Genomic DNA, 22,956 nt, shown 5'->3' with positions numbered 1-22,956 from the left:
AATTATCAAACATTCTTTTATATGAATGCATAGATTTGCTTGCGATGCCGTGTAACGAGTATAGACGTATCTTAAATCAAATTAACCATTTTATCCATTTAAAGAGTTGTTAATTTATAGAATATCGACTGAAAAATAAATAAACAATGCGCGCTCTTGTAGTAACTTCGATTCATTTTCATTGTATACCCTGTACATACCCTATTATACTATCGCTTATATAGTCTCCTGTCCACTTAAATTAATAAGTTAAACGTAGCGTATCATCTAATCTTTCTCTCTTTTCCTCCACTACCAGATTCAAAACAAAGCGACATACATCGGCAATGACCTACTGGGCCCGATCGTATTCATAACCAATTTCAACACATTAAAAACTGCCAGTGATCATTTTGAAAATATTATCGTTGAAGCAGTGCTCTTAGTACTTACTCACGCATTAGCTCAACTTTTTTTAATTCTAATTTTTATTTTAATATTCCATTTTTTTATTGTTTCTTATTTAATAATCGGTCGATATTTCATTTTTATTAAACAACTTTGAGCTGTTGAAACTTGATCAATCCCTCCTTGTCACGACAACTATTAACATTTGCACGCTGATTGCTCTTTTCCTCGTGCAAACTGCTCGCACATTTACAAGCAGATGAATGAAATATCATAGATAAATATTCATATTCTGTAAGAGCTGCAAAATTGACACTTCACGCTATTTCTTACGCATATATAGCTTATAGCATTGCACTTATATTGTACTTTTACTCTCACGCAGCTAGTTCACGAACGTGCTTTACGTTGTTTTCTGATCTCACTCGCGGACTTCAAGACTGGGTGCATCTTACGACGCGTGACGATGTTATTTTTTGTATTTCCTGACTAAAATTGCTCCAATAATATTATTCTGCCATTTGTTTTATGCAATAGTATAGCGAAAATAGTATATTTTTCACTCCCTAGGTGCAAAATATACTATTTGCGCACACTTTTTTACTGCGCAAAAAGCGTTTTTGGATAATCATGTGCGGTAAAATATCTGGTATTTTGTGAAACATCATGCTTTTTATTTATGCACTTTTTGCATTCTATTGCATAAAATTTTGTATGCAATACGTGCCCAGCTTTTTCTGCACAGTGTGCGCAAAACAAGCCCCTCGTGCCGGCATAGCCGTCACTCGTGTCTCTTCTAGTGCGTATTAAATGGAAAAGTCGTTTTCTCGTTTTATACGCATACGGGATTTCCATTTAATTTTATGCTAATCAACACCCGTCTTGTGGCGCGGGATTTTTTAACCATATAATGAGCTGAAATTTGGTTGAGCTCATTTTTTTGGGGGTTTGAAACTTTTGAGGAGGCGTCCCTCGATTTAAAAAAAATTTTTTTTTATTGTCAGTCTCATGTTTACATATATACCTTATATTCAAAATTTATCATGAAATTCTTTCTTATCCAAAATTCCAGCTTAAATAGCATTTTGTAGAAACTTGTTTCATATTTATTGCTTTCTTAAAAATTCTTGCAAAACTCTAACAAACCGAGTGAACGTTAGCGAGCGAGGTACGTTGCTAGTTTTGTATAATTTGTCGTTTTCATCATATTATATTCTCTAGAAAAAAGATAACTTATATTAAACTTTTCTCTTGTATTGCTGAAAATATAATCGATGCGTTGCAGGGGTTATGAGCATCATTAAGATAAGAATAACTTACAAAGTTATATACAGTGATGTATAATGCACCGGTGAAGCAGTAAAAGGGCTTTATCATGTCCTTCATTTTTCATTCAACTGCGGCTGATTCGGTTGCCAAAAAGCTGCAGCTTGGCAATGTCCGCGATGGAGATCGTGAAGTGCATTAAATCGTAAGAATTAAGTCACTTTTTTCAGCAGATATAAACAAATTTCTGAAACCTTTTTCTGAGCTCATATCCACGCTAGTCTCGTTTTATCATAAAAGCTCTATTTTTCACCCGAACTAACGGTCATCCTTTATCGCCCATTGAACTGACAGTATATACGTGAAATGTACGAGCGTGATTTTGATTTCGTTGGTTCTCCATGCTTGTGTTGTTACCTTTTTCAATAGTAAAAGCCATTGATGCGAAAATGGTGAAAAAATGTTGCATTCTATTATTGTATCTGTGGTAACATATATCATGCGCAATGCTTTTTTTTTTTTTAATTTCAATGCCAATGCGAATATGACTTGTGAAAATACACCTACCTAATTTGGAATTCAAGCTGGTAGAAAGACGGACGCAAGAATTGACGAGAAAGAACCGAGAAAGACAAAAAAAAGCGAAATAAAGGAGAAAAAGGATAGCAAATTCATTGTCAGAAAGCTCTAATGGACATTACGCGGACTTTTGGCATTGTCGATCTTCATGTATGACGCGCGCGCTCGTTGGAATTTTTCGATTTATTGATTTTTAGCCGTTACCAAGCAAATTTCGAACGCACTGACGATTATTTATTCGCCTTGAAGTATAACTAAGTGCGCGAAAGCCACGTGAATCTTGTTTGACATGGGGCTTCATCACTCTTGCAAAATTAGTTTTCAATTGCGATAAGTGAATACAGTACTTGAGTAACAGTTAATTTTTTTTTAATTTGCCTAATTTGGCACATATTTCCGACTCTACTACATTATTACACTGAAAACCGAAAAGTATAAAATTTCCTGTGAAATAGTAATACTTGCGCAGTTTACACTATTCAAACGTGTTTCGAGCGTAGGTTACACTTTTTGGAAAATCATCACAGCTGAAAAAGTATAATCGACACACTTTTTCAGTACTTTTTTTCTGTTACGACGATTTTTCAAAAAGTTTAATTTGCTCCTCTGACATTTTTTCTGTAGTGATGATTTTCCAAAAGTGTAATCTGTGCTTAAAACACACTTTTAAAAAATTTGAACCAAGCTCCTTGCACTTTTTCCACATAAAAGTTTTGAAAAAGTATAACCTGCGCTCGAAACACTTCTGAATAGTGTAAACTGCCTGAGTACTTATTACTATATTTCACAGCAAATTTTATACTTTTGGGTTTTCAGTGTAAATTGGTATTATAGTTTAGTTAAATAGCACAGCCTATCTCTTCTAGCATATTTCGTTACAGAGTTTTAAAGAAATTCATTTATAAAAATACTATAAGCCCATTATTTTTGGGCTATGCTTCCAGCTACTCTACATTGCTATCAGTGGAAACCATTAAAATTCAACTCAAAATTAATTGAAATTTTTCTACCATACAAAATAGAGATAAATTATGTATAACGTGCGCACTTGAATTTTTCTACCATACAGAGATTTGATTAATTTTATACCACACATAATCTCCAATGAAAATATAAAAGTGTAATGCTGGATTTATCATACGTAAGGTCTTGAATAAAATGCATATATTTGTTTTTTTGCAGCCTCAGCGAATGTTACTTCGCAGGCAAAGGCGCAGCACTGGTGTTGCCGCCGAACGAACGAGCCCGTCCATCCCGTCGAGTTTCGGCAGCAGGATGCGACATTCAGCAGCATCTCCAATCGATGTTTTATCTGCTAAGGCCAGAGGAGACTCTCAAAATGGTCAGTACTATTAGTCTTGTCTGCCAAAACTTGATAACTTTTTGGAGTTTTATGTCGGTCCCAGCATACATACACTGTCCTGCAATCATTTTTGCCATACCTGAGCGAAAAATGACCCAACTGAAAAGTTACACTGTTCAGTGGAAAATGGTTGGATCGAGATCTTGAACCCCTCATTCGAAAGGTCTTTACTAGCACTTTATTGCTGTATAAATTATGTTTATATTGTATTATGTTATTCATTAACAATTAATGAGTCGAAAATAGTACTTTATAGCACTGAGCTAAGTTCACATTTACGCCCCTTTTTCCGGGTCATGAGTCGCACTTTCTGGTAGCGCAAAGTGAGGTTAGCGCACGAGCGTATGCGGGTGTGATGCGAACACAGAGAGAGTCTTAACCCTAAAGAACCGGCATTTAGTTGAGACGTCTAGAATAACAAAAAATATAAAATACATGAATTATCAATAGCAACATAATTTATCGATACTCAGCGAAAATAATGTTGTTTTGGCAGTTTGGTAAACATGCATAAAAGACAATGACCGTGTAAGCTTAACGATCGATTCTACTCAACTCATGAACGTGCACAAAATTGAATATAAGCTATTTTACTTGGAAATCGATAGTTCAGATAAATCGACGTAATGCCCTACTACCGTATAATGTTAATTTCATTAGTGAATAAAAATTTATTTTACCGTAATCCTGATTCGATCAGGTTTAAAATATCTTGTTCTGATTTTTAAAGTATCGCTTGAGTCTATTATGCGTTGTGATGTGCCTCACGGAGACTCGTACGTGGCATCATGCATCGAATGAATAGCAAGCCTCATCACGTATACGTGCGCCCTATACTCGTTTGCTTGCCGTTTCTGTTGATTTACTGTCGAATATCAAATGCTTTAATTGAAATTGAGATTTAAAAGCATTGCCTCATTTTCTCGTGCTTTTTAATAGTTGAAAATATAAATGCCGTATCTTTGAATTGATTAGTTTCTATCGAGATGCGCGCGTCACTTGAGAACTATTTACGTCATGTACAGATTTAAAAATGAAAAAGTTGACTTATGCTTTTCGGGACCTCTAGAGGGAACAATGTAACTTTCGAACAGTTACAAGACTAGGAGTAGAGCACAAATGCGCCTTAGACACATATAAAATCCTCTCTTAAAATAATGATGATCCTAAAAGGGAAGCAAATCTATTCGGCCCCTGATTGGTCGACTGACTTTTGACTCGAGTCGAAACGTAATAAAGTGACATCTACGGTCAAAATAGCAACTTTTTCGAAATTGACTGAAAAATCTACGCGCGCAAAGCGCGCCTGAAAGTTACTAGTGTACTCATATATAATATGTGTAGAAGTGTATCATATATCATTTTGTCCGCTTTAAACGTTTTGCGCTGCAAATTTTTCTAGGTTTGATCGTTGATTATCCAAGACTTGCATAAGTTGTATCACCGAGTCCATTGAAGCAAGAACTCGATGGTGTCTGTGTATTAAAATATCAATGCTCAGATCCGTCTAAGCATAATACAGCCTCGTGCTCATATGCTCAATGATGCAACGCAACGTGCGCATGTATGCACGCAGCAGTATGTGTCTATGCGCCGAGTACGAGTACAGTGTATGAGTATTTTTCCTTGCAGTGTGTGCTAGGTACAGAAGTCTAAGCAACGTGTGGCGTATAGTGCACGCGCGAATTTGCAAATTCATTCAAAAGCTCCTCAAATAGAACTGATCATTTATATCGATTTCTGCGCAGACTTTCAACGAGCTGTTTCTGTTGAAATATTTTATCGATGCTGGATTTCTTATAATGTTAAGTACGTGCTTGAATGTAATTAAAATGCCAATGTTAAGCGAGATACGAGATCCAAGAATGATCTAATAGCCGCGGAAAATTTCCTCAAACACTTATGTAAATTATACGTTTGTATGGCAATTGACATATATGTACTTGGCAAAATTGAGCGCAGTTTTATTTTTTCCGTTTGAAAGTAATTTTTTTTTAATGTTGTCTTTGAAAAGAACTGGAAGCAAACGTATCTTGGTGCAGTTACGTGCAATGACGATTTTCTGAAGGAGGTTTCCACGGATGATACGCTAGTCAATCGAGGGTTCGGGCAGTAACATGAGTTAAGTTAGTTGGCATGTAGTCTGCTAGCCCTAAAAAGAGACGAAAAAGTCGTGTTTTCCCATATTTCATTTAAAAAATATTGAGAAATTGACTGGCCACCTCTATTTTGAGTCACGGTTATGGAAAAGACCTCGGCTTCGCCTCGGATGATAAATTACACGTGCTCTGAGACTTTCCAGTTTTTCACTCCCTAGGTGCAAAATATACTATTAAAGTCGGGCTAGTCTAATTGTAAAATCACTGGTCTTTATTTATCTTTGTGCGTCCTTGTTGGAGCTCTCAATAAGCTTGCTACTTATTTTTACTCTCTCTTTTCCAGCTAAGCTATATACATTATATGTAATGTATATTTGTGACTTATCACGGCGCTAGTACTGAAAACCAGTTGGCTTACATTTTTAGTAAGTCAAGACCACCTAATACGCTTTTATTTAAAGATCTGCTCTCGGCCGTTGCGCGACTACCTGTATGCAAAATTGAATGTGTATACCTTATCTTGAATGGTCGCCGTAGTGGTTACTTGCTATCGATAATTGATTCAGTTGTAGCAGACATTTACCACTTGCCTCAATTTCATACTCGTTGGTGGTCGCTCGAAATCGACGAAGAGCAAGGGTCGCGTATTACGGAGACAAGCACTATTATATTGGTTATTTTATCAATTGAAGGTATGCTTTGTTGTATTAGTTTTTCTCGGTAGATAGATTATGCGTCAGGATTTTTCAAATTTTCATGGAATAGAGGTACCTTCTTACGGATTATGTAACGTGAAATTTTAATATTTGTGTCAACTGTACAATATTTGTGTATAAACTTGAAAATTGCCATTCCTGGCATTGTTCATAGTAATTTTTCAACTTTTTCTTTTCTTGAGAACAACTTCTAGTGGTATTAAAATTTAAATTCATATACAAATATCATGCATTTTATGACGTTTTTTATGCGTTTTTAAATTCAACTCATCCTATTTTTAATTTTCAAATGTTGATAACCGATAGGCCCATCGAGCGTTTTTATCCAAATCATCACCAAGCAATCCTCAGAAACTATATTTTTGAGGAAAATGTTACTGAATGGCGTGCGTCGTTACCAGAGCCTTCTACGCTCTTAAGAAAAATTCAACTCAATTTTTAGTATTTTAACGATTTTATTGTAAAATCCTATTTACCCAAAAGGCCCCACCATAAATTATCACCAAATTATGCAGAAAAATAGTTTTTTAGTAGCAGAATCGAGTGGTATATCTATTTTTTGTGTGTGTGCTTTGTAAAAAAAAATACTTACGATATAAACATGGGCTCTGTCCGCATCCATTGTTGATTTTAAGTGCATTTTAATCGAATTTTGCGTTGTACATCAACAGTTTTACTTTAAATGGCACAATTTATATTGCCCATTTTTGTTTTCGACATTTTGGAAAAGATAACGCTGAGTGCCTTTTCTTAATTGACGGAAATTTAATATTTTAAACAAATTTAGGAGCACATATTGTCTTAAAAATATGTTGCTTCAGCTTCAGATTTAACATAAACTTTTTTAAATCTTCAAATACTTTCCTCCGAATTTGATGGGCACTACTTTTTTCAGGTTTTTGAATCACTTTTAAGTCCTCAAAAAAATTTGACGAGTGTGCTTTTTAAAAGAAGTTTTTTTCTCAATAGTAAAATATTAAAATTTCACGAGATTTACTCATATATAGATGCAGAATAATTCGAATCGTACTAGTAGACAATAAAACTATACTTTTTTTGTTTTCCTATGCCCGAAAGAATATTTATTGATAAATTTATTTCTGTAAAATTTTAAGATTTCAATAGGGAATAGCAGAGTCGCCTTTATATCTTTCGCATTAAGTAATATGCTTTTGGACAAATTGCTGTAATGCAGGTCTAAAAGAAAAGAGCAAACAAAGCGCTGAGCAAGTAGCTGTGGTAACAGACGCGCACTATGTACGCATAGCAAGAATTCGATTAAATAAATCAAAACAAAAAGTGAGAGTGTAAGGTGCGTATGTAAGAATGGCGTGAGCACGGTGCCGTGCAGTCTTTTTTGCGCGAGTGCGAGTTATGTGTCGAGTAAGTTTGTAAAAAGAAGCGGAAGCTAAATTTGCAATCCGATTATAACGATCATTATTATCTGCAGCAAACACAGCTTTGCCAGCATAATAGCTGCATGTGGCCTGCACATATAGCCGCAGCCGCAGCCATCACTCGAGGTCGTTGACTCTTTTTGCGAGCTGAGTGTCACTACTTTTAGGCTCCATTTCGATCCCTTTTTTCTTTTTATCCACGTCGTGCCACCTTTCTTCTTTATTTGCAAAGTTGCAGTAGATGTAAAAAAAAGTAACGGATTACCGAATCAGTGGGGTCTCGCTCAAGACCGACTGTACCGTTGAGTGAAAACCCGTAGCAAGTGATAATCGACATCTTGTTTTAGAAATTAATTTTTACTGCATTTACATGCAACAAAGCCCTTGATAACGATGCGGGTGGACTATTTATATGTGCGATAAGAATGTTGCCTTAAAAATTGCGTCATATCGTTTTAAAAAAAGAAATGTATTTACGAATATACATATTTTGAATTACTTATTTCAAACATATATCTTTTTTTACTGAGTTAGAAAAATAAATACTACCGTCCCGATTACGGAAGATTTCCAAAAATCTTACGTGACATCATTTTATTTCTCCACATATCAATAGTATATTACTGCCCTAGGCCGCGAAAAACAGAAAAGTCCCAGAGTACGTGTAATTAGTGGCCGAGGCGAAGCTGAGGCTGATAAACACGTGCTCTGGGGCTTTCTTTCTTCGCGGCATAGGCCTGTATACTATTTTTCATACACAGTGGCCCGAAAATCGCTCTTCCCGCTTTGCGCAGCGGCAGGGAAGTAGTCACTTTCGGGCCGCTGGTATGAAAAATAAATTTGTTGAGAATATCAGGAAAAATGGGTAGAAAATAAGTATCCTAATGTACTATTTTCGTACTTATTTTGTTGTGTATAGTGACAATTTTTAGTTATTATACGCCATAAAATCAATTTTCTTTGAATAGGCTAACGAATTCCTTTGAATGCTGAGTCTAATTTTGAAGTTTAAATGGCACCGCTTTGCAGTAAACTTTGAAATTACTTAAAATCCAATATAAAATGGGTCGTAACTATTTTTCGACAAAATATCACTAAATTGCGAACAATTTTTAATGGTAAAAGAGTTCATCTGAATGATAATATTTCATGAAAAAAGATTTTTTTCACTCATATGCACTATGAAACCATTCCTCGAGCAAACAGTGTGAACATGTTATTTACATATTATATTATGCTTATTTATACTGTGGTCTCTTGTCTTATGCTCACTTATCCATGCAATGTAGATACGTCCTGCTTTCATGCGTACTGTGTGCTTCTGGGTATAGAACTGTAATACTTCTTAAAAAATATGTATAAAAAAAAAAAAGGTTTTTTTGGACAATAACTTTTTGTGATGGATATTTGCTTTTTATTTTAAACCACGAGATTTATGTATCAATAAGACTTAACTCGTCGCGAAATCATCTGATAAACACTTTTTTTACTGACTTCTTTAGGATTACCTTGCAAAACTCGAGTAATATTTAGAACTGGCTGATTACTGAAAGTACAAAATTTTCAAAATTGTAATGCTACAATATAGTTGTAAAGGATGCATCAAGTTAGTACACCTTGTATCCATGGTTGATGTGACACAGTCTGTATACATAAAACAGGTTTTTGATGCACACACACATTGCAGCACGCAGCACAAAAAGACAGACTAAAGGCTTCTTAAGCGGTTTTATTTCATGGTATACATATCGTAGGGTTGGCGCGCAGTAAATGCAAATAAGTGATCGGTAGAAAATATTGAAAACATGCAAGTAAATTCTCATATTAAAGACCTTTCGCGATTGCATACTGCCACAACGTACTGTGCGTAATTTTCCTTAATTGAAGGCGTATATATGATAGTTAAAGCTAATAACGATTTTCGTAGAAACGTCTTTGTTCGTGTAGCACCACCGACCATGCGTTCTTGAATTATAATTTGTTCTTGTATTATTATTCGTATGATTTTATCGTTATTATAATTATAACAACGAGATTAATTTTTTATTTTGTTTTTGCTAAGACAGGATTTTTATAATACAGGTCGCAGTGATGTCCGCACTCCTCGCTCACGCATTCGTTAGCGGTTCTCGGTAAAATTAACATAGAAATGATAAGGTAGGATGCCGTTGTAATAAAACCTATGTTAGGAACCAGACTTCGTCGGAAAATTGGGTTTAAACATTCGGAAATTACATTGAATTACCAACAAATATCTGTATGAATGTATGTTTTTTTCTTAACGTGGAAGCAAATCCATTTATGGATTCAACATGCGACATTGCGGCATTGCGTGGATATGTCAGACTCGAGTAGTGCACTGAATTGTACACTACTAAAACCGACTAAAACTTTTCTCTCTCTCTCCTACCCCTGTTCTTTCCCCGCGTGATTACCATTATTGGCATTACTTCGCGGGGAGGGGCCATTGCTCCGTACGAGCTCTACTTGATGTGGTGTCCCCCGCGCCCTGCGCTGCGCCAACCAGCAAGTATTTTTCTCACTTCGGAAGCCTTCTTGTGAGTATGGTTTTCGCTTTCTGGCGACTCCTTTTAAGTAAAGGATTAAGAATTCGCTGTCTAGTTCCATTTTGTGAGTGTGGTTCTCACTTTTCCGGCATCTCTTCTTGAGTAAAAGACTGAGAACTCACTGTCTTGTGTCATCTTGTGAGTGTGGTTCTCGCTTCCAGCTCCATATTGTGAGTAGGTCCACCTGACCATAAGGTTCTCGCCTTCCCGCCCCGCGTCGCGATTGGGTCTGTACCAGGCTCCGGGGGCTACATACTCAGCCGTGGTCCTCTTTTTATAGTGAAATTCGAACAATTTCAGGCACGAATTCGTCCATTGGTATGGAACCAGTATAACTTTTGTGTGTCGCAAGAAGCGTCAAAAACTTATTTAAGGATCCATTTAATAGTTATAAAGTTATGAATTTTTTAATCGTTTTTAAACTGTTTTATTTTTTGAAAAAATTTTTCATTTTTTCGTTCATAAAAGAAGTAATTTTCAGCATTTTTTCCGTATTTATCATGAAAAAATAGCAGTCAAGCTTTACTTCGAGACCAAAAACGTTAAGATTCGACGAATATTATGAAAAATAAAAATTAATATGTATATTAATAAATAGAGTGACTATGACTCAAAATAAAAATTTGTATTTTTGCTTTCTCAAAAAGGAAGCTATGTGGTTTGAAAATAAGAATTTGAATCAAAAGATGTCGGCAAATTTGGTTTACTTATTTGGAAACTACATTGAATTACCAGCAAAACAGTGTAATAATAGACTCAGAATGAAATATACTCTCAGCACAATCTCTTTTTATAGCACTGCGTAGCATAAGTTCACATTTAAGGCACGTTTTTCTGGGGCATACGTCGCACTTTACAGCACCGCGTTGTTCGCATCACACTCGCTGCGCTCGTGCGCTAACCTCACTTCATGGTACCAGAAAGTGTAACTTATGATTCGGAGAAGTGGGCATAAATGTGAACTTATTACAGTGCTATAAAATAATGTGTGTTACTCGGGCCATAGGGGACACTTTTCGGCCCTTGTATCGAAAACTACTATTTCGTAATACTTTGCATAAAGTACTATTTTTTTCAGCATACGAGCCCGTTTGAGGCTGATTTCGCGCTGAGCGTGCTCAGTGAGTAACGCATTCGCGTACAGTCGAGGAGAGCAGCGCGCTATGTGGCGACAATTCATACTTCTCCTCGCACTGAAATCAATTGAATACAGGTCGAGGAGCCCTGATTACAGTCGAGGAGAAGTGTGAATTGTCGCCACGTAGCGCGCTGCTCTCCTCGACTGTATGCGATCCCGCAGACTCGAGCCGAGACGACTCGCTCAGCTCGCGTGCGTGTAGCCTGTGCTGTCTGCTACATGTCAAAGTGGCGGGCCGACTAGCGCTGCCTTTAACCTCTCTTTCTTGAATGTAAACATATCTACATGAGATAGAAATGTCATTTTTAAGTCATGTTTGTGTTCGCACCAAACACGATGACTGTAAAAATGAAGCAGTAGAAACTGAATAATGGAAAGAAATGCAGCGTGACCGATGTTATACCGACTCTACTCATCAAGACACTAGGAAAATCAGTGTAATGAGATTCAAGTTGGAACAACTAGCGCTTTGTGTAACCCCTCGTTTTTCAGAAAAAACATATCCACACAAGTTGCATATACAGTATGTACACGAGAGCCTAAAACTAGCGGCAAAGTCACAGTTTTTAGTTTAGAGTGCTATAAAGAAATTAAATGGAACATAACAATTATGCATGATATAGTTCTCAAAACGAGCTCTTATGCAGAAAAATTTTTTATACAACAAGGTCTGAGTAGCGGTGTGGATACGTCTCAGCGTGTTTGCAGCGTTGGAGACGCGTTGGAAACGCTGCAAACACACCTCGACTGTATCCACACCGCTACCAGCCCTTGATGTGTAAATAACTATTTTAGCTTGTCCGTTTAAAAGAATTTTTTTTAAAAATTCAAACATTTTATGGGATGTTCGCAAACTTAGTGAATATATGAAAAACGAGCGTGATGGCGCGATAACCATAGGTTTTGAGCCTCCACGGCGTCTTTTGGTTTTAGGCGCTGTGATTGGTTAGCGCTCGACAGCCCCGAAAACAGAAAACGTAAGCACAACGAAGTAGGGGTCACTCGTATGTGGGGCCAAATATCTCAAAATGCGTCATTTTTTTGCGTTTTTTATTGTTTCAATGGAAAGCTGAGGTCTTTTAACATAAAAAGCAGTTGTTTCTGCGCGTCCGGGCGGTCGGACGGCCGAATGCCGACTATGTTTGCTCGTATCTCTCATAGAAATTGTGAATATTACACTTTGAAAACAACTGTTTTTTATGTTAAAAGACCTCGGCTTTCCATTGAAACAATAAAAAACTCAAAAAAATGACGCATTTTAAGATATTCGAGTTTGAAAGTTTACTTGCATTTTCCGAGGTGAAAATGGAAAATTTCGAAAAATTAGACCTCCCCATCGGAAAGCTGAGCAAATTTCCTATCGAAATCACTAGTTGGTTAATTTTTCCAAGTTCGTTTAGGTACTCTTAGAGCGAGTTAGAAATTGAACAATTTTGCTCAAAAACGCTGTTGCGCGAAGCGCTATGAGTTTTGAGAAATTCCGCCCTATATATAAGATACTCGGCAATAATGACAATAGTATACAGGATAGCATGGGCAGATTCCTTACTTTGCTTTGTTTACATTTTTTCGACATTTTAGAATTAAAATCGAATATGTCAAAACCATTTTTGTACTTCAAGCTGATTCAGACTCTAGGCCTCGAAACTTACTATCGAAACTTACAATTGAACAGTAAGTATGTACATGAAACTTAGTCAAAAAAGTATTTGCATCAAAATTAATTGAAAATTCATGAATATTTGTTTGAAATTTTAATTTTTATAAGGAAATCATAATTAATTTTTTTCTATGATGAAAATTGAAATAAAAACGATATAAGTAAAAGCACTGAGTACAATAATAATGATTGTTTCGTTGCACACGTAACTTCATGTCTTATTCGTTTGTCTAAAGTCGTTTCAGAGGTTTCATTGTTTTAGATAGTTCGCAGGGCTATTACCCGATGCACACAAGAACGCATAAATTTGCTACAGTTTGTGCATTGTACGCGTGATACAATCCTGCGATTGCGTTGTCGGTCGTTATTGCAACCTAACATTTTCTCGCTATGCTTGCCCCTTATATTGTTACGTATTAAGTCGAAAAAAAATGTGCACATCGTGCTCACACAGCTTTGCGATGCGAAACGTAAAAATGTGTCTAAATTCACTATACTTTCATAGTTTTTATAAATCGAACTAAAATGGGTTTGTACTTTTTTCTTTTTATTTTATTTCGAAGAATGTTGTTAAAAACTAATTTGGGTTTGTCAGGTCAACCACGGCCATTTTCATTTACCAATCATTTTTTTCTTTTTGGACATCAGTAATTACCTTTTTAACTGAGAAGTGCATATCGACTTAATCGAAATCATCAAAATGACATCTATTTCAGTAAAGAATTAAGACAAGTATTCCACCAGTAAAGAAGAAAAAATGTAATATCTGTTACACTTGCGAGTTGTGCTTGAGGATCTGCACACATTTTTTGGCATGGTCCAAAAACTCAGGTACAATCAGATTTTTTCTTGGAAGTATAGTGAACCCATTAAGTTTATTCAAGTGATCTACTTTAAAACTAAGTAAAAGAGACGCATATCTGCAGAGCGACCACGGCTATCTCAAAATCACGACTGTTAAAGTCGGTAAAATGTACCTCTTGGAAGTTCTCGATACATTTTGCGTCTGAAAAAGTCTAATCCATTATCACACGCAAACTTTCATATAATACACATGAGTTAACTCTGTTACATCGTAATTCAGGCTGTTCATAAAGGATAGATCGATGCGTGCGTGCGTATTAACCATTAGATCGGTGGCATCGTTCATATATGCAGCCATTTATATTTACGTGCAAATATTATATTTATATACGTAGAATACTTAGATACACGAGAGAGTTGAGCTCGTGCTTGTCCACTAGCAAAAGTTGCACTTTCACAATGACACCATTTGAAATCTATCTGAGTGCAATAATGGGATATTAAGATTTTTGTCTCGGACGTACACGAGTAGAAAGAGAAATACAGACTCTGAGAGAGAGAGAGAGAGAAAGAGAGAGCGCTATACCAACAGGCCCATTCTGGAATGCGATAACTTCTCATCGAACATACTTGATACAATAATGATAATTGGAGTGAAACGAAGAAAATCTGTTTTCTTCAACTTGACGTACTACTGATCTGAAAATAACACTCATAAAAAAATTGCCTTAGCGCATTCGTTTTTATAATATGATGCAGAATCTTTTACTCAATCATCCATTCATTTAAAAATTTGAATTTAGCGTTTTTAAAATTCTGACAATTACTTGAAATTTACCTATATTTTAAAATCAAATTTTCTTTAAAAAGGAAATCCATGTATTTACATTGCTGTAAATAATTAATAAGATTTATTTTTCTTTTTTTTTTTTTCAAATCAAGTTTTCTTGTCATTAAAAAAATTAATCTATAATAAGCTTTGAAATGCGTATGTTTTTTTTTTCAATTACCATCAAACTTTGCATGCATAGATTCGAGTAGATTAAAAAAGCATTATTTTCGTGGTTTAAACGAGTTGCAAGACTTTGCTCAAGTTCAATATTACGATTGTAAAATTCCATCTGAAAGTCATGAATAAATAACCAACAGCTGTTAAAATATAATGAGTCATATGTTATGTTCATTTTACCGTAACATAGTTTAAATCAAGATTATGGTTTTCTTACGTGACACACTCGTTTTGTTGCTGATTTTTTGATTTACATGTACCTAAAGTACCTTTTAAACAGTCCATGACAATATGTTCATATTATCTGATTGAAATTTTATCGAGTCAAGGATTCAGTCGAGAGCGAATTGATAAATACTTTGATATATTACGTCCAAGCACCTTTCGCAGTCAAATTCATGTGCACTTGCATTGTAGTAAAGGTTTCTCTCTCTCTCTCCCTCTATCTCTCTTTCTTTCTTTTACCCTCATTATAATCGGCTTGAAAAGCTACTCGGTTCAAGTATTGAATCTAAAATACGAGACACGCACGGATACCTGTAAACGATAGTATATCGCTTAGGGTTGCTTAAGTTTTAAATATTCAATTTAATTATGATTTAGTCTTTTGATCACTTCATAAATGTATTTCTGGCACAGCATAAAAACGTGAAAATATATCATTTCCTGCCATATATTACAGCATCCTATGTGCGTACACATTTTTAAGGCTTCGTTTGAACAACGCCAAAGTGCATAAAAAATTACCGTTTTTTTGTAGACGCACGTCCCTTGAAATATGAGCGTCCAGCTGGACCGCTGTGATTCAGCTTAGCGTATTTGTACTGCTGCACTCTGGCCGATTAACCGCCTTTATCGCCGTTTGAAACTGAAAAAAGAGTCATACACTACTACATATTGCTGCAAAACTGCACTTGCACTTTTGTTTAAATAATGAACAAACATATTCGTATTTGCTACAACGTGTGTCGTGATTCTCTCATCAATGATATGCAATTTATCTATAGAATTGGACACGGGACAGAGAAAATTTATAGAGACTTTTTTCGTGAAATTTATTGGTACGGTTCAAGATACGATAACGGAGAACTTTTGTACTTTTGAAAACGAGTTTATACTTGCGTGCTTGCTATTAATGCTTCTGATCAATTTCAAAATCTATAGTACTCACAACGATGTATACTTTTTGAACTTAGGACTTCCTTTTTTTCCGTGCCGTGTATTTATTAATAAAGTAATTTATGACCCGAGATAAAAATAGCTTGCGAAGAACAGTAACCTCGTATGCCATAGTGCTTTACAAGCCGGTATAGGTGCGCTTTCTTATTTTCAAATTTTATCTTACTTTGTAAATGCCAACGAAGCAATTAAAATTACTTGATCTGTCGTTTCGAAGAACGAAAGTGCTTCGCACGTATTAATTGGAAAATGAGAGTATATGCGCACATAGAAGCGGTGCTATAGGTAACGCAGACGAAGAAGCTTTTTCGTTGCGTCGCCTTCTTCTTTCCAACTTCGATATATATCGTTGCGTTACACTTGAACTGGTTGCTTTCATTCTAGCGCCGCATCTTGCGAATGCATTCCTTAAGTTATTATACGTGCTCGATAGACTTATCAGAACTGGTACGTACATAGCCATGATCATTTTGCATAGACATTTCGATAGAGATTTATAGTTTTCATGATTTTCAAGCTAGATGTTGACAGATTTTTTGCAGTTGTTATCATACTGGACCTGGGTAATTGCATACTTTTGACTTGACTAAAACGAAACTATGAGCTATACTGTATGACCATGTTATAGATCCACCATTTGCAATAATGGTAGAATAATGACATATACAGGCCCTTACATTTAGGATACATCTTTTCCAATAAACCCTATGACGATGGATTTCACGAGATATAAAATGTACAAAGAAAGAATCTCCAATATCACTATTCTATACATTGACCATCCATAAATCACAAGGCCTAATATAACTGTTGACAATACTATTGTTGATATTGGTAATAAAGAAATGTTCTTATGAAGAAATGACGGTAAAAAAGAAATTTTACGAAAAAAAGCTTCGATTTGATAACGAAATCATGAATAATAAAAAATCGTAATAAATGTTTGAATCGTCTGGGGCTATTGCAGCATCGATAGATGTATTGTAATAATCAGGGTTAAAAATTTGTTAATTTGTCTATTACAAAATTACATAATTATATTTTAATTTTTAATTATTCATATAATTAATAATTACATTTCGATTTTAGTTGTAGAACGCAATTATACTCACGTATGAATAACATAAAAAATTCGCATACAAATTGGATGATGAAAGAAATAAAATGAATTCCACCTACATACACATATAAACATTAGACTGTCCGTTATTTCCCGAATTGCTCCAATCCTCGCTCTCACCCCTTGAAAGTTCATCATTTGGCTCACAATGAAAGAAAATCACTGTCCGACCGCGATTAATTAACTCTAGATAGTGCCACACGCGTCAGCTTTTTTCCCATTTAAATAACATGGGAAAATTTAAAAAAAATGTAAATTGAAGTTTTAAACCACTTAAAATCGCTAAACCTTGGGTTTAGCGATGGTTTTCACTTCCTGGTACACCCATAATGAGTAACCAATACTTACGGGAACCCTCCGAAAAGAATTTTGGATTTCGCACACACGATATACTCAAAAAATGAAGAAAAACAGCATGTTGGCGTGGTTTTTCGATATTTTAAAGCAAAACTAAGCATGAACGATCATTTTAAATATATTCACGTCAAAGTTGAGATCAAGACCTTTAATTTGAGGGTAATAAAACCTATTTACGTTCATTAGAACCAAAGTTACAGGCGTTTGAAGTTTCATTGAAAAATCAGGTATCGATTCTCGTCCGGCCGCCCAAACGCGCGACTCGCGGCTCGCTGTAATCGCAACTCGTACAAATGACCATGTAATTAAACTAGAAAAATAATCAAAAATATGATTTTTATGCGTTTTTTTCTCAGCTATCACGTGGTGTAGTCGGATTTTTCGATAATTTTCATTTTCGTACGAAAAAATGGACTTGAACATTTATTTCCTATTTTTCCTAGTGAACGAGTAAATTATCGAAAAATCCGACTACACCACGTGAAAGCTGAGAAAAAAACGCATAAAAATCATATTTTTGATTATTTTTCTAGTTTAATTACATGGTCATTTGTACGAGTTGCGATTACAGCGAGCCGCGAGTCGCGCGTTTGGGCGGCCGGACGAGAATCGATACCTGATTTTTCAATGAAACTTCAAACGCCTGTAACTTTGGTTCTAATGAACGTAAATGAGTTTTATTACCCTCAAATTAAAGGTCTTGATCTCAACTTTGACGTGAATATATTTAAAATGATCGTTCATGCTTAGTTTTGCTGTAAAACATCGAAAAACCACGCCAACATGCTGTTTTTCTTCATTTTTTGAGTATACCGTGTGTGCGAAATTCAAAATTCTTTTCGGAGGGTTCCCGTAAGTATTGGTTACTCATTATGGGTGTACCAGGAAGTGAAAACCGTCGCTAAACCCAAGGTTTAGCGATTTTAAGTGGTTTAAAACTTCAATTTACATTTTTTTTAAATTTTCCCATGTTATTTAAATGGGAAAAAAGCTGACGCGTGTGGCACTATCTAGAGTTAATTAATCGCGGTCGGACAGTGATTTTCTTTCATTGTGAGCCAAATGATGAACTTTCAAGGGGTGAGAGCGAGGATTGGAGCAATTCGGGAAATAACGGACAGTCTAATAAACATACATGGTTTAATCATTAAAAAATATTTTAAAATGGACGTATCATGTAGCACATCTTCCACAATGGGCTTGAAGAGCATATAGGTTTGCCAAAAATACCTCCAAATTCTGTTGTAAGTGTTCGAAAGAATGTAAGCCACTGAATATGAAACCGTTGGAACGAAAATCCTAGCTGCTACTCTAGTGAAATGTTCTCTTAAACTGCATCAAACCATTATTGCCGTCATTTAATATTGCTGTTTTTTGGGAGATCGTTCACTTGAAACATATTAAACTCACTTTAATCCATATTCACAGTTGTACAGTTCTAAAGTATCAAAAAAAAACCTTTAATTTGGTTACTTTAAAAACATTTCAAGTCATAGAACCGAAGATACAGCTATATGAAGATTCACGAATAATTTAAGTATTAAATGTGTGAACCGTTGAACTAGATTTAATACATGGATTTTTCATGAATCTTCATACAGCTGTATCACCGGTTCTGTGTGACTTATAATTTGTTGAAAGTGACCAAATTAATAGTACTTTACGATACTAGTGGCATAAGTAACACTTTTTGGCACGGCGTAGTTTAGGGCCGAAAAGTGTCCCCTATGTCACGAGTATCGTACAACATTTTATAGCACTGTGCTAAGTTCACATTTATGCCCCCTTTTCCGATGCATAAGTCGCACTTTCTGGTAACGCGAAGTGAGGTTAGCGCACGAGCGCAGCGAGTACGATGTGAACACAGCGGTGCCAGAATGTGCGACTTATGCCTCCGAAAAGTGTGCCATAAATGTGAACTTATGCCACGCAGTGTTATAAAAGCCATTAATGAACACTCTGACAGATTAAAATAGAACGATTTTTCTTTCATACACGAACTTTGACCTCGATTTTTAGCCACAAGTTGTCTATGTAGTCAATCGGTTTAAGATCGGTTGTTGAAAAGCTATGCAAATCGAGGTCACTAATCGATTTTCCTGTTGTTGTTTTTTCAAGCTCATTCATAGAATTGAAATATCAGTCGCAACAGTTTCGATTTATTTGTATCTACATTGTATATTTGCTGTGTATTACGTTTCAACAAAAATTTATATCAAAAAGTGATCTGATCTAATCGAATTGTCGGTTAATACGCCTGTTGCTTCTCCTCCTTCCGATTCCCCTTGTTCTTTTAATCTATCGTGTGCCGGGAGAAATTCGTATTTTATTATTACACTATATACATCGAATAGTCCTTTAAGAATCAAATTTTCATCAATGCTTTTATTCAGACTTTATCATGTTTTTGTTTTAATTTATTAATTTTTTCGAAGTAGGCAAGCAAGTTTATTTTGGGCTTTACAATTTTTTTTTATTTTTAATGGGATTTCAGCCTCTAAATTCGGTTGAGTACAAATTTTTAATTTTCATGAAATCTCACACAAAAAAATCAAGATTCAAATATTTTATCATACTCGACTCAAAAAGCAGAATAAAATTTTAAAAATCAAAATTCAACTTTTTAAGTTTTTTAGATCCATGAGCGATGGACAGACTGAAGTTTCGATTTAAAAATGGCTATATAAATCGAAATAGTTGTAACTTTTTTTATTTCATAGTAAAATATCATCACACTACACTTGACTGACCAAAAAAAAAAGATCTTATCGAATTTTAAATATCACAGTTGTATTGATTTTTTAATTCTGCTCCCTCTCATAAAGTTATGTAACCCGTTGAATGAAAGAGTGATTTCGAGCATTCGAAGTTTCACTCTGTGCATATAGAGCGTGCGAGTTACTTTACGTAATCAGCTGTACCTTTTTTTCTTTATGAATTTCGTGTCTAAAATGATTCTACTACTTCAATTTATATGTTTATTTTTAAATTTCAGCTGGAAACACCTGTTTGTCCCTGTAAGAGTACTGAATATGTTTTGAAATAGAGTTCTTTTTCAGTTGTAATATGCATAAATATGTTTTTTTAAGTGGATTATAGTGGCTCGTAAAATTTGATATCCGTTTTCGTTACAGGCTGTGAAGCTCGAGTCTGTCCACCCAGGTAGGACACGATATCTGGTTGTGGTATCTTGCACAGGCCGACAAGATGCCGAGGAAAGTTGCTTGCTCGGTATCGACTGCAATGATCGTGCAACCGTCGGTCTTGTTCTGCGAGTCCTCGCCGATACTGCCATTACGCTAGATGGAGATGGGTAAGTTCCTTCTTTATTTATTTTTTTCAGTTTCTTTTTCATCAATCTTCTTGATACTTATACTTCCAAGTACACGTGTGAGAACTAGTTTCGTAGGAAATCGTTGCCCGAGTTGTGATAATTTGTTCCATGAAGTTGAATAAATTGCTTGTATCTTGTACTCCACATGGTCTCTGCATCAATTGATTGCTTGATAAATTATACCAATATCATATTGTATTACTAGAAATATTCAAATATTAGAACTATGTGTATTACTCAAAGTCAACGTCATGGGAAAACTTTGCGTATAAAAATTTCCTAGTTATAAATTAGTCAAATAACACCATATTATAATTTCCTCTAACATTTTTTAATTAGTTTGAATACGTCTCTCTTTGTTATTGCTAATGTTTTTGACTTACGTCACTGTCTTAACGTCCCATCGTAAAATAGGGAAGAATCACCTATTGCGGCGCGCGTGCTATTGTGGCGCACGTCTATTTAGCATACTTAGAAATATTTGTTTGAACTGAAATTCAACAACAATATTCTATGCAAAACACTTAAATAATTTATGCAAAAAAATTGTTAAAAAACAAAATTAACAATAAACTACAATTAATGTAATTAATGATATTGTCAAATAGTAGTGCTGCGAGTATCAAAACTTAATTATACGAAGAGTTTACTGCTCGGAAGTGGCTAATACTATGATGGATAAGAAGTATTTTTGATCTACTTTAACATGATGCTTCATTCTTAACGATTCATTAATTATTAATTGAGTAACTTACAAATTAAGAATTTATTGTTTTTTTCCTAATATGGCGCGTTCTCGCGGCCGATTATGGCGCTCGAGTAGTACATCTATTGAGGTCTATATTATCCGCGCCACAATAAGCGCAATAAGCAATGTGTGATCTACATAACCTAAATCATTAGCTTGTGTATTCGAATAATTTGAGTAAAATATGATGCGCAACAATTGCTAAACACATGTGTTTTTGCATTTCATACTAATATTATACTGCTCTATAATCGGACGAGATATGCGCCACAAAAGATAATAAAAGATTAATTTAAATATTACTGAATATTATTCAGTTATAAACAGAAAGAATATAGACTAAAACGATGTTTGTAGGAAACAGAGAAAGAGAGGTTGTGTTTAAGTGCGCATGAGTTCAAAGCGCTAAGTCGTAATAATAATAAGAGAACAGCCCATAAGTGCGGAAAGAGTTTTAAGACAAAGGGTCACGAGTGTGTCCGCGTATCTCGTAAGAGGATGAAGAAGAAGAGGAGGTAGAAAATGAACGAATGTAGTTTGCATGGCTGACATGTCGATGACCTGTTATTGATTGTTCGATCTGCGTTGATGCTTTGTTCTATAAGGGCCTTACTGCAAATATGCATTTTATTCTGCTAGGTGTGTTATTTGTTGTATATTCAAAGGAACATCGAATTCGAAATTTCTGCTTTGCATCAAATGAATTATTTATTAAACCAATCCATCATTTACTTCCGTATTATATCTTATAATGCTTGGAATTCTCAAAATGAAATTGCAATCAATGAATGCAAAAACTAGATTGTAAATATGAATTATTTTACACGGTAAAAATTACAAAAACAAAGTACACCGGATAATTTGAAAAAATGTTTTAAATATTAATTGTTTAGGTTTATACAGGTCATATCATCGCGAAATTTTAAATGTATGATTTGAAGAATACCAAAAAAATTTCTTTTTGAACAATAACAAACGACTTTTTTTCTCCTAAAAGAGATCACTTTTAGGACCTACTTTTTTTTAATTTTTAATATTACATGTATTAGGGTTGCCATGATAATTATCAAAAATAGTATACTATTATTATGCATTAAAGTAATTTATTACGTCATGTAGGATGAAATATTATTTTTTAAGAAAAATTGATAAATACTTTTTTAAAAATTTGTATCTTTGAGGTTTCGAAAACATTACCTGAAAATAAAGAAAATTTTGAATTCATTGACTTGT

At 35.0% G+C, this 22,956-nt stretch overlaps 1 protein-coding gene across 7 annotated transcripts in view; it reads left to right on the top strand.

The window, feature by feature from the left end:
* The window catches only part of LOC106649319 (protein phosphatase Slingshot homolog 3), an 82,599-nt gene that overhangs the window by 36,426 nt on the left and 23,217 nt on the right, over window positions 1-22,956 (top strand). For 6 of the 7 annotated variants that reach the window (XM_014366689.2, XM_023459552.1, XM_014366696.2 and 3 more), the window contains 2 exons: window positions 3,415-3,574; window positions 20,776-20,954. In XM_014366689.2, the coding sequence (XP_014222175.1) occupies window positions 3,415-3,574; window positions 20,776-20,954 (339 nt within the window). Of the gene's footprint in view, window positions 1-1,672; window positions 1,859-3,414; window positions 3,575-20,775; window positions 20,955-22,956 lie in introns of all 7 variants that reach the window. The other variant, XM_014366711.2, reaches the window with a different exon arrangement.

Source organism: Trichogramma pretiosum, unplaced genomic scaffold (assembly GCF_000599845.2).
Source record: "Trichogramma pretiosum strain Unisexual culture from Peru unplaced genomic scaffold, Tpre_2.0 scaffold7, whole genome shotgun sequence".
Classification (NCBI taxonomy): Eukaryota; Metazoa; Arthropoda; class Insecta; order Hymenoptera; family Trichogrammatidae; genus Trichogramma; species Trichogramma pretiosum.
This window is presented reverse-complemented; position numbering and strand designations above follow the sequence as displayed.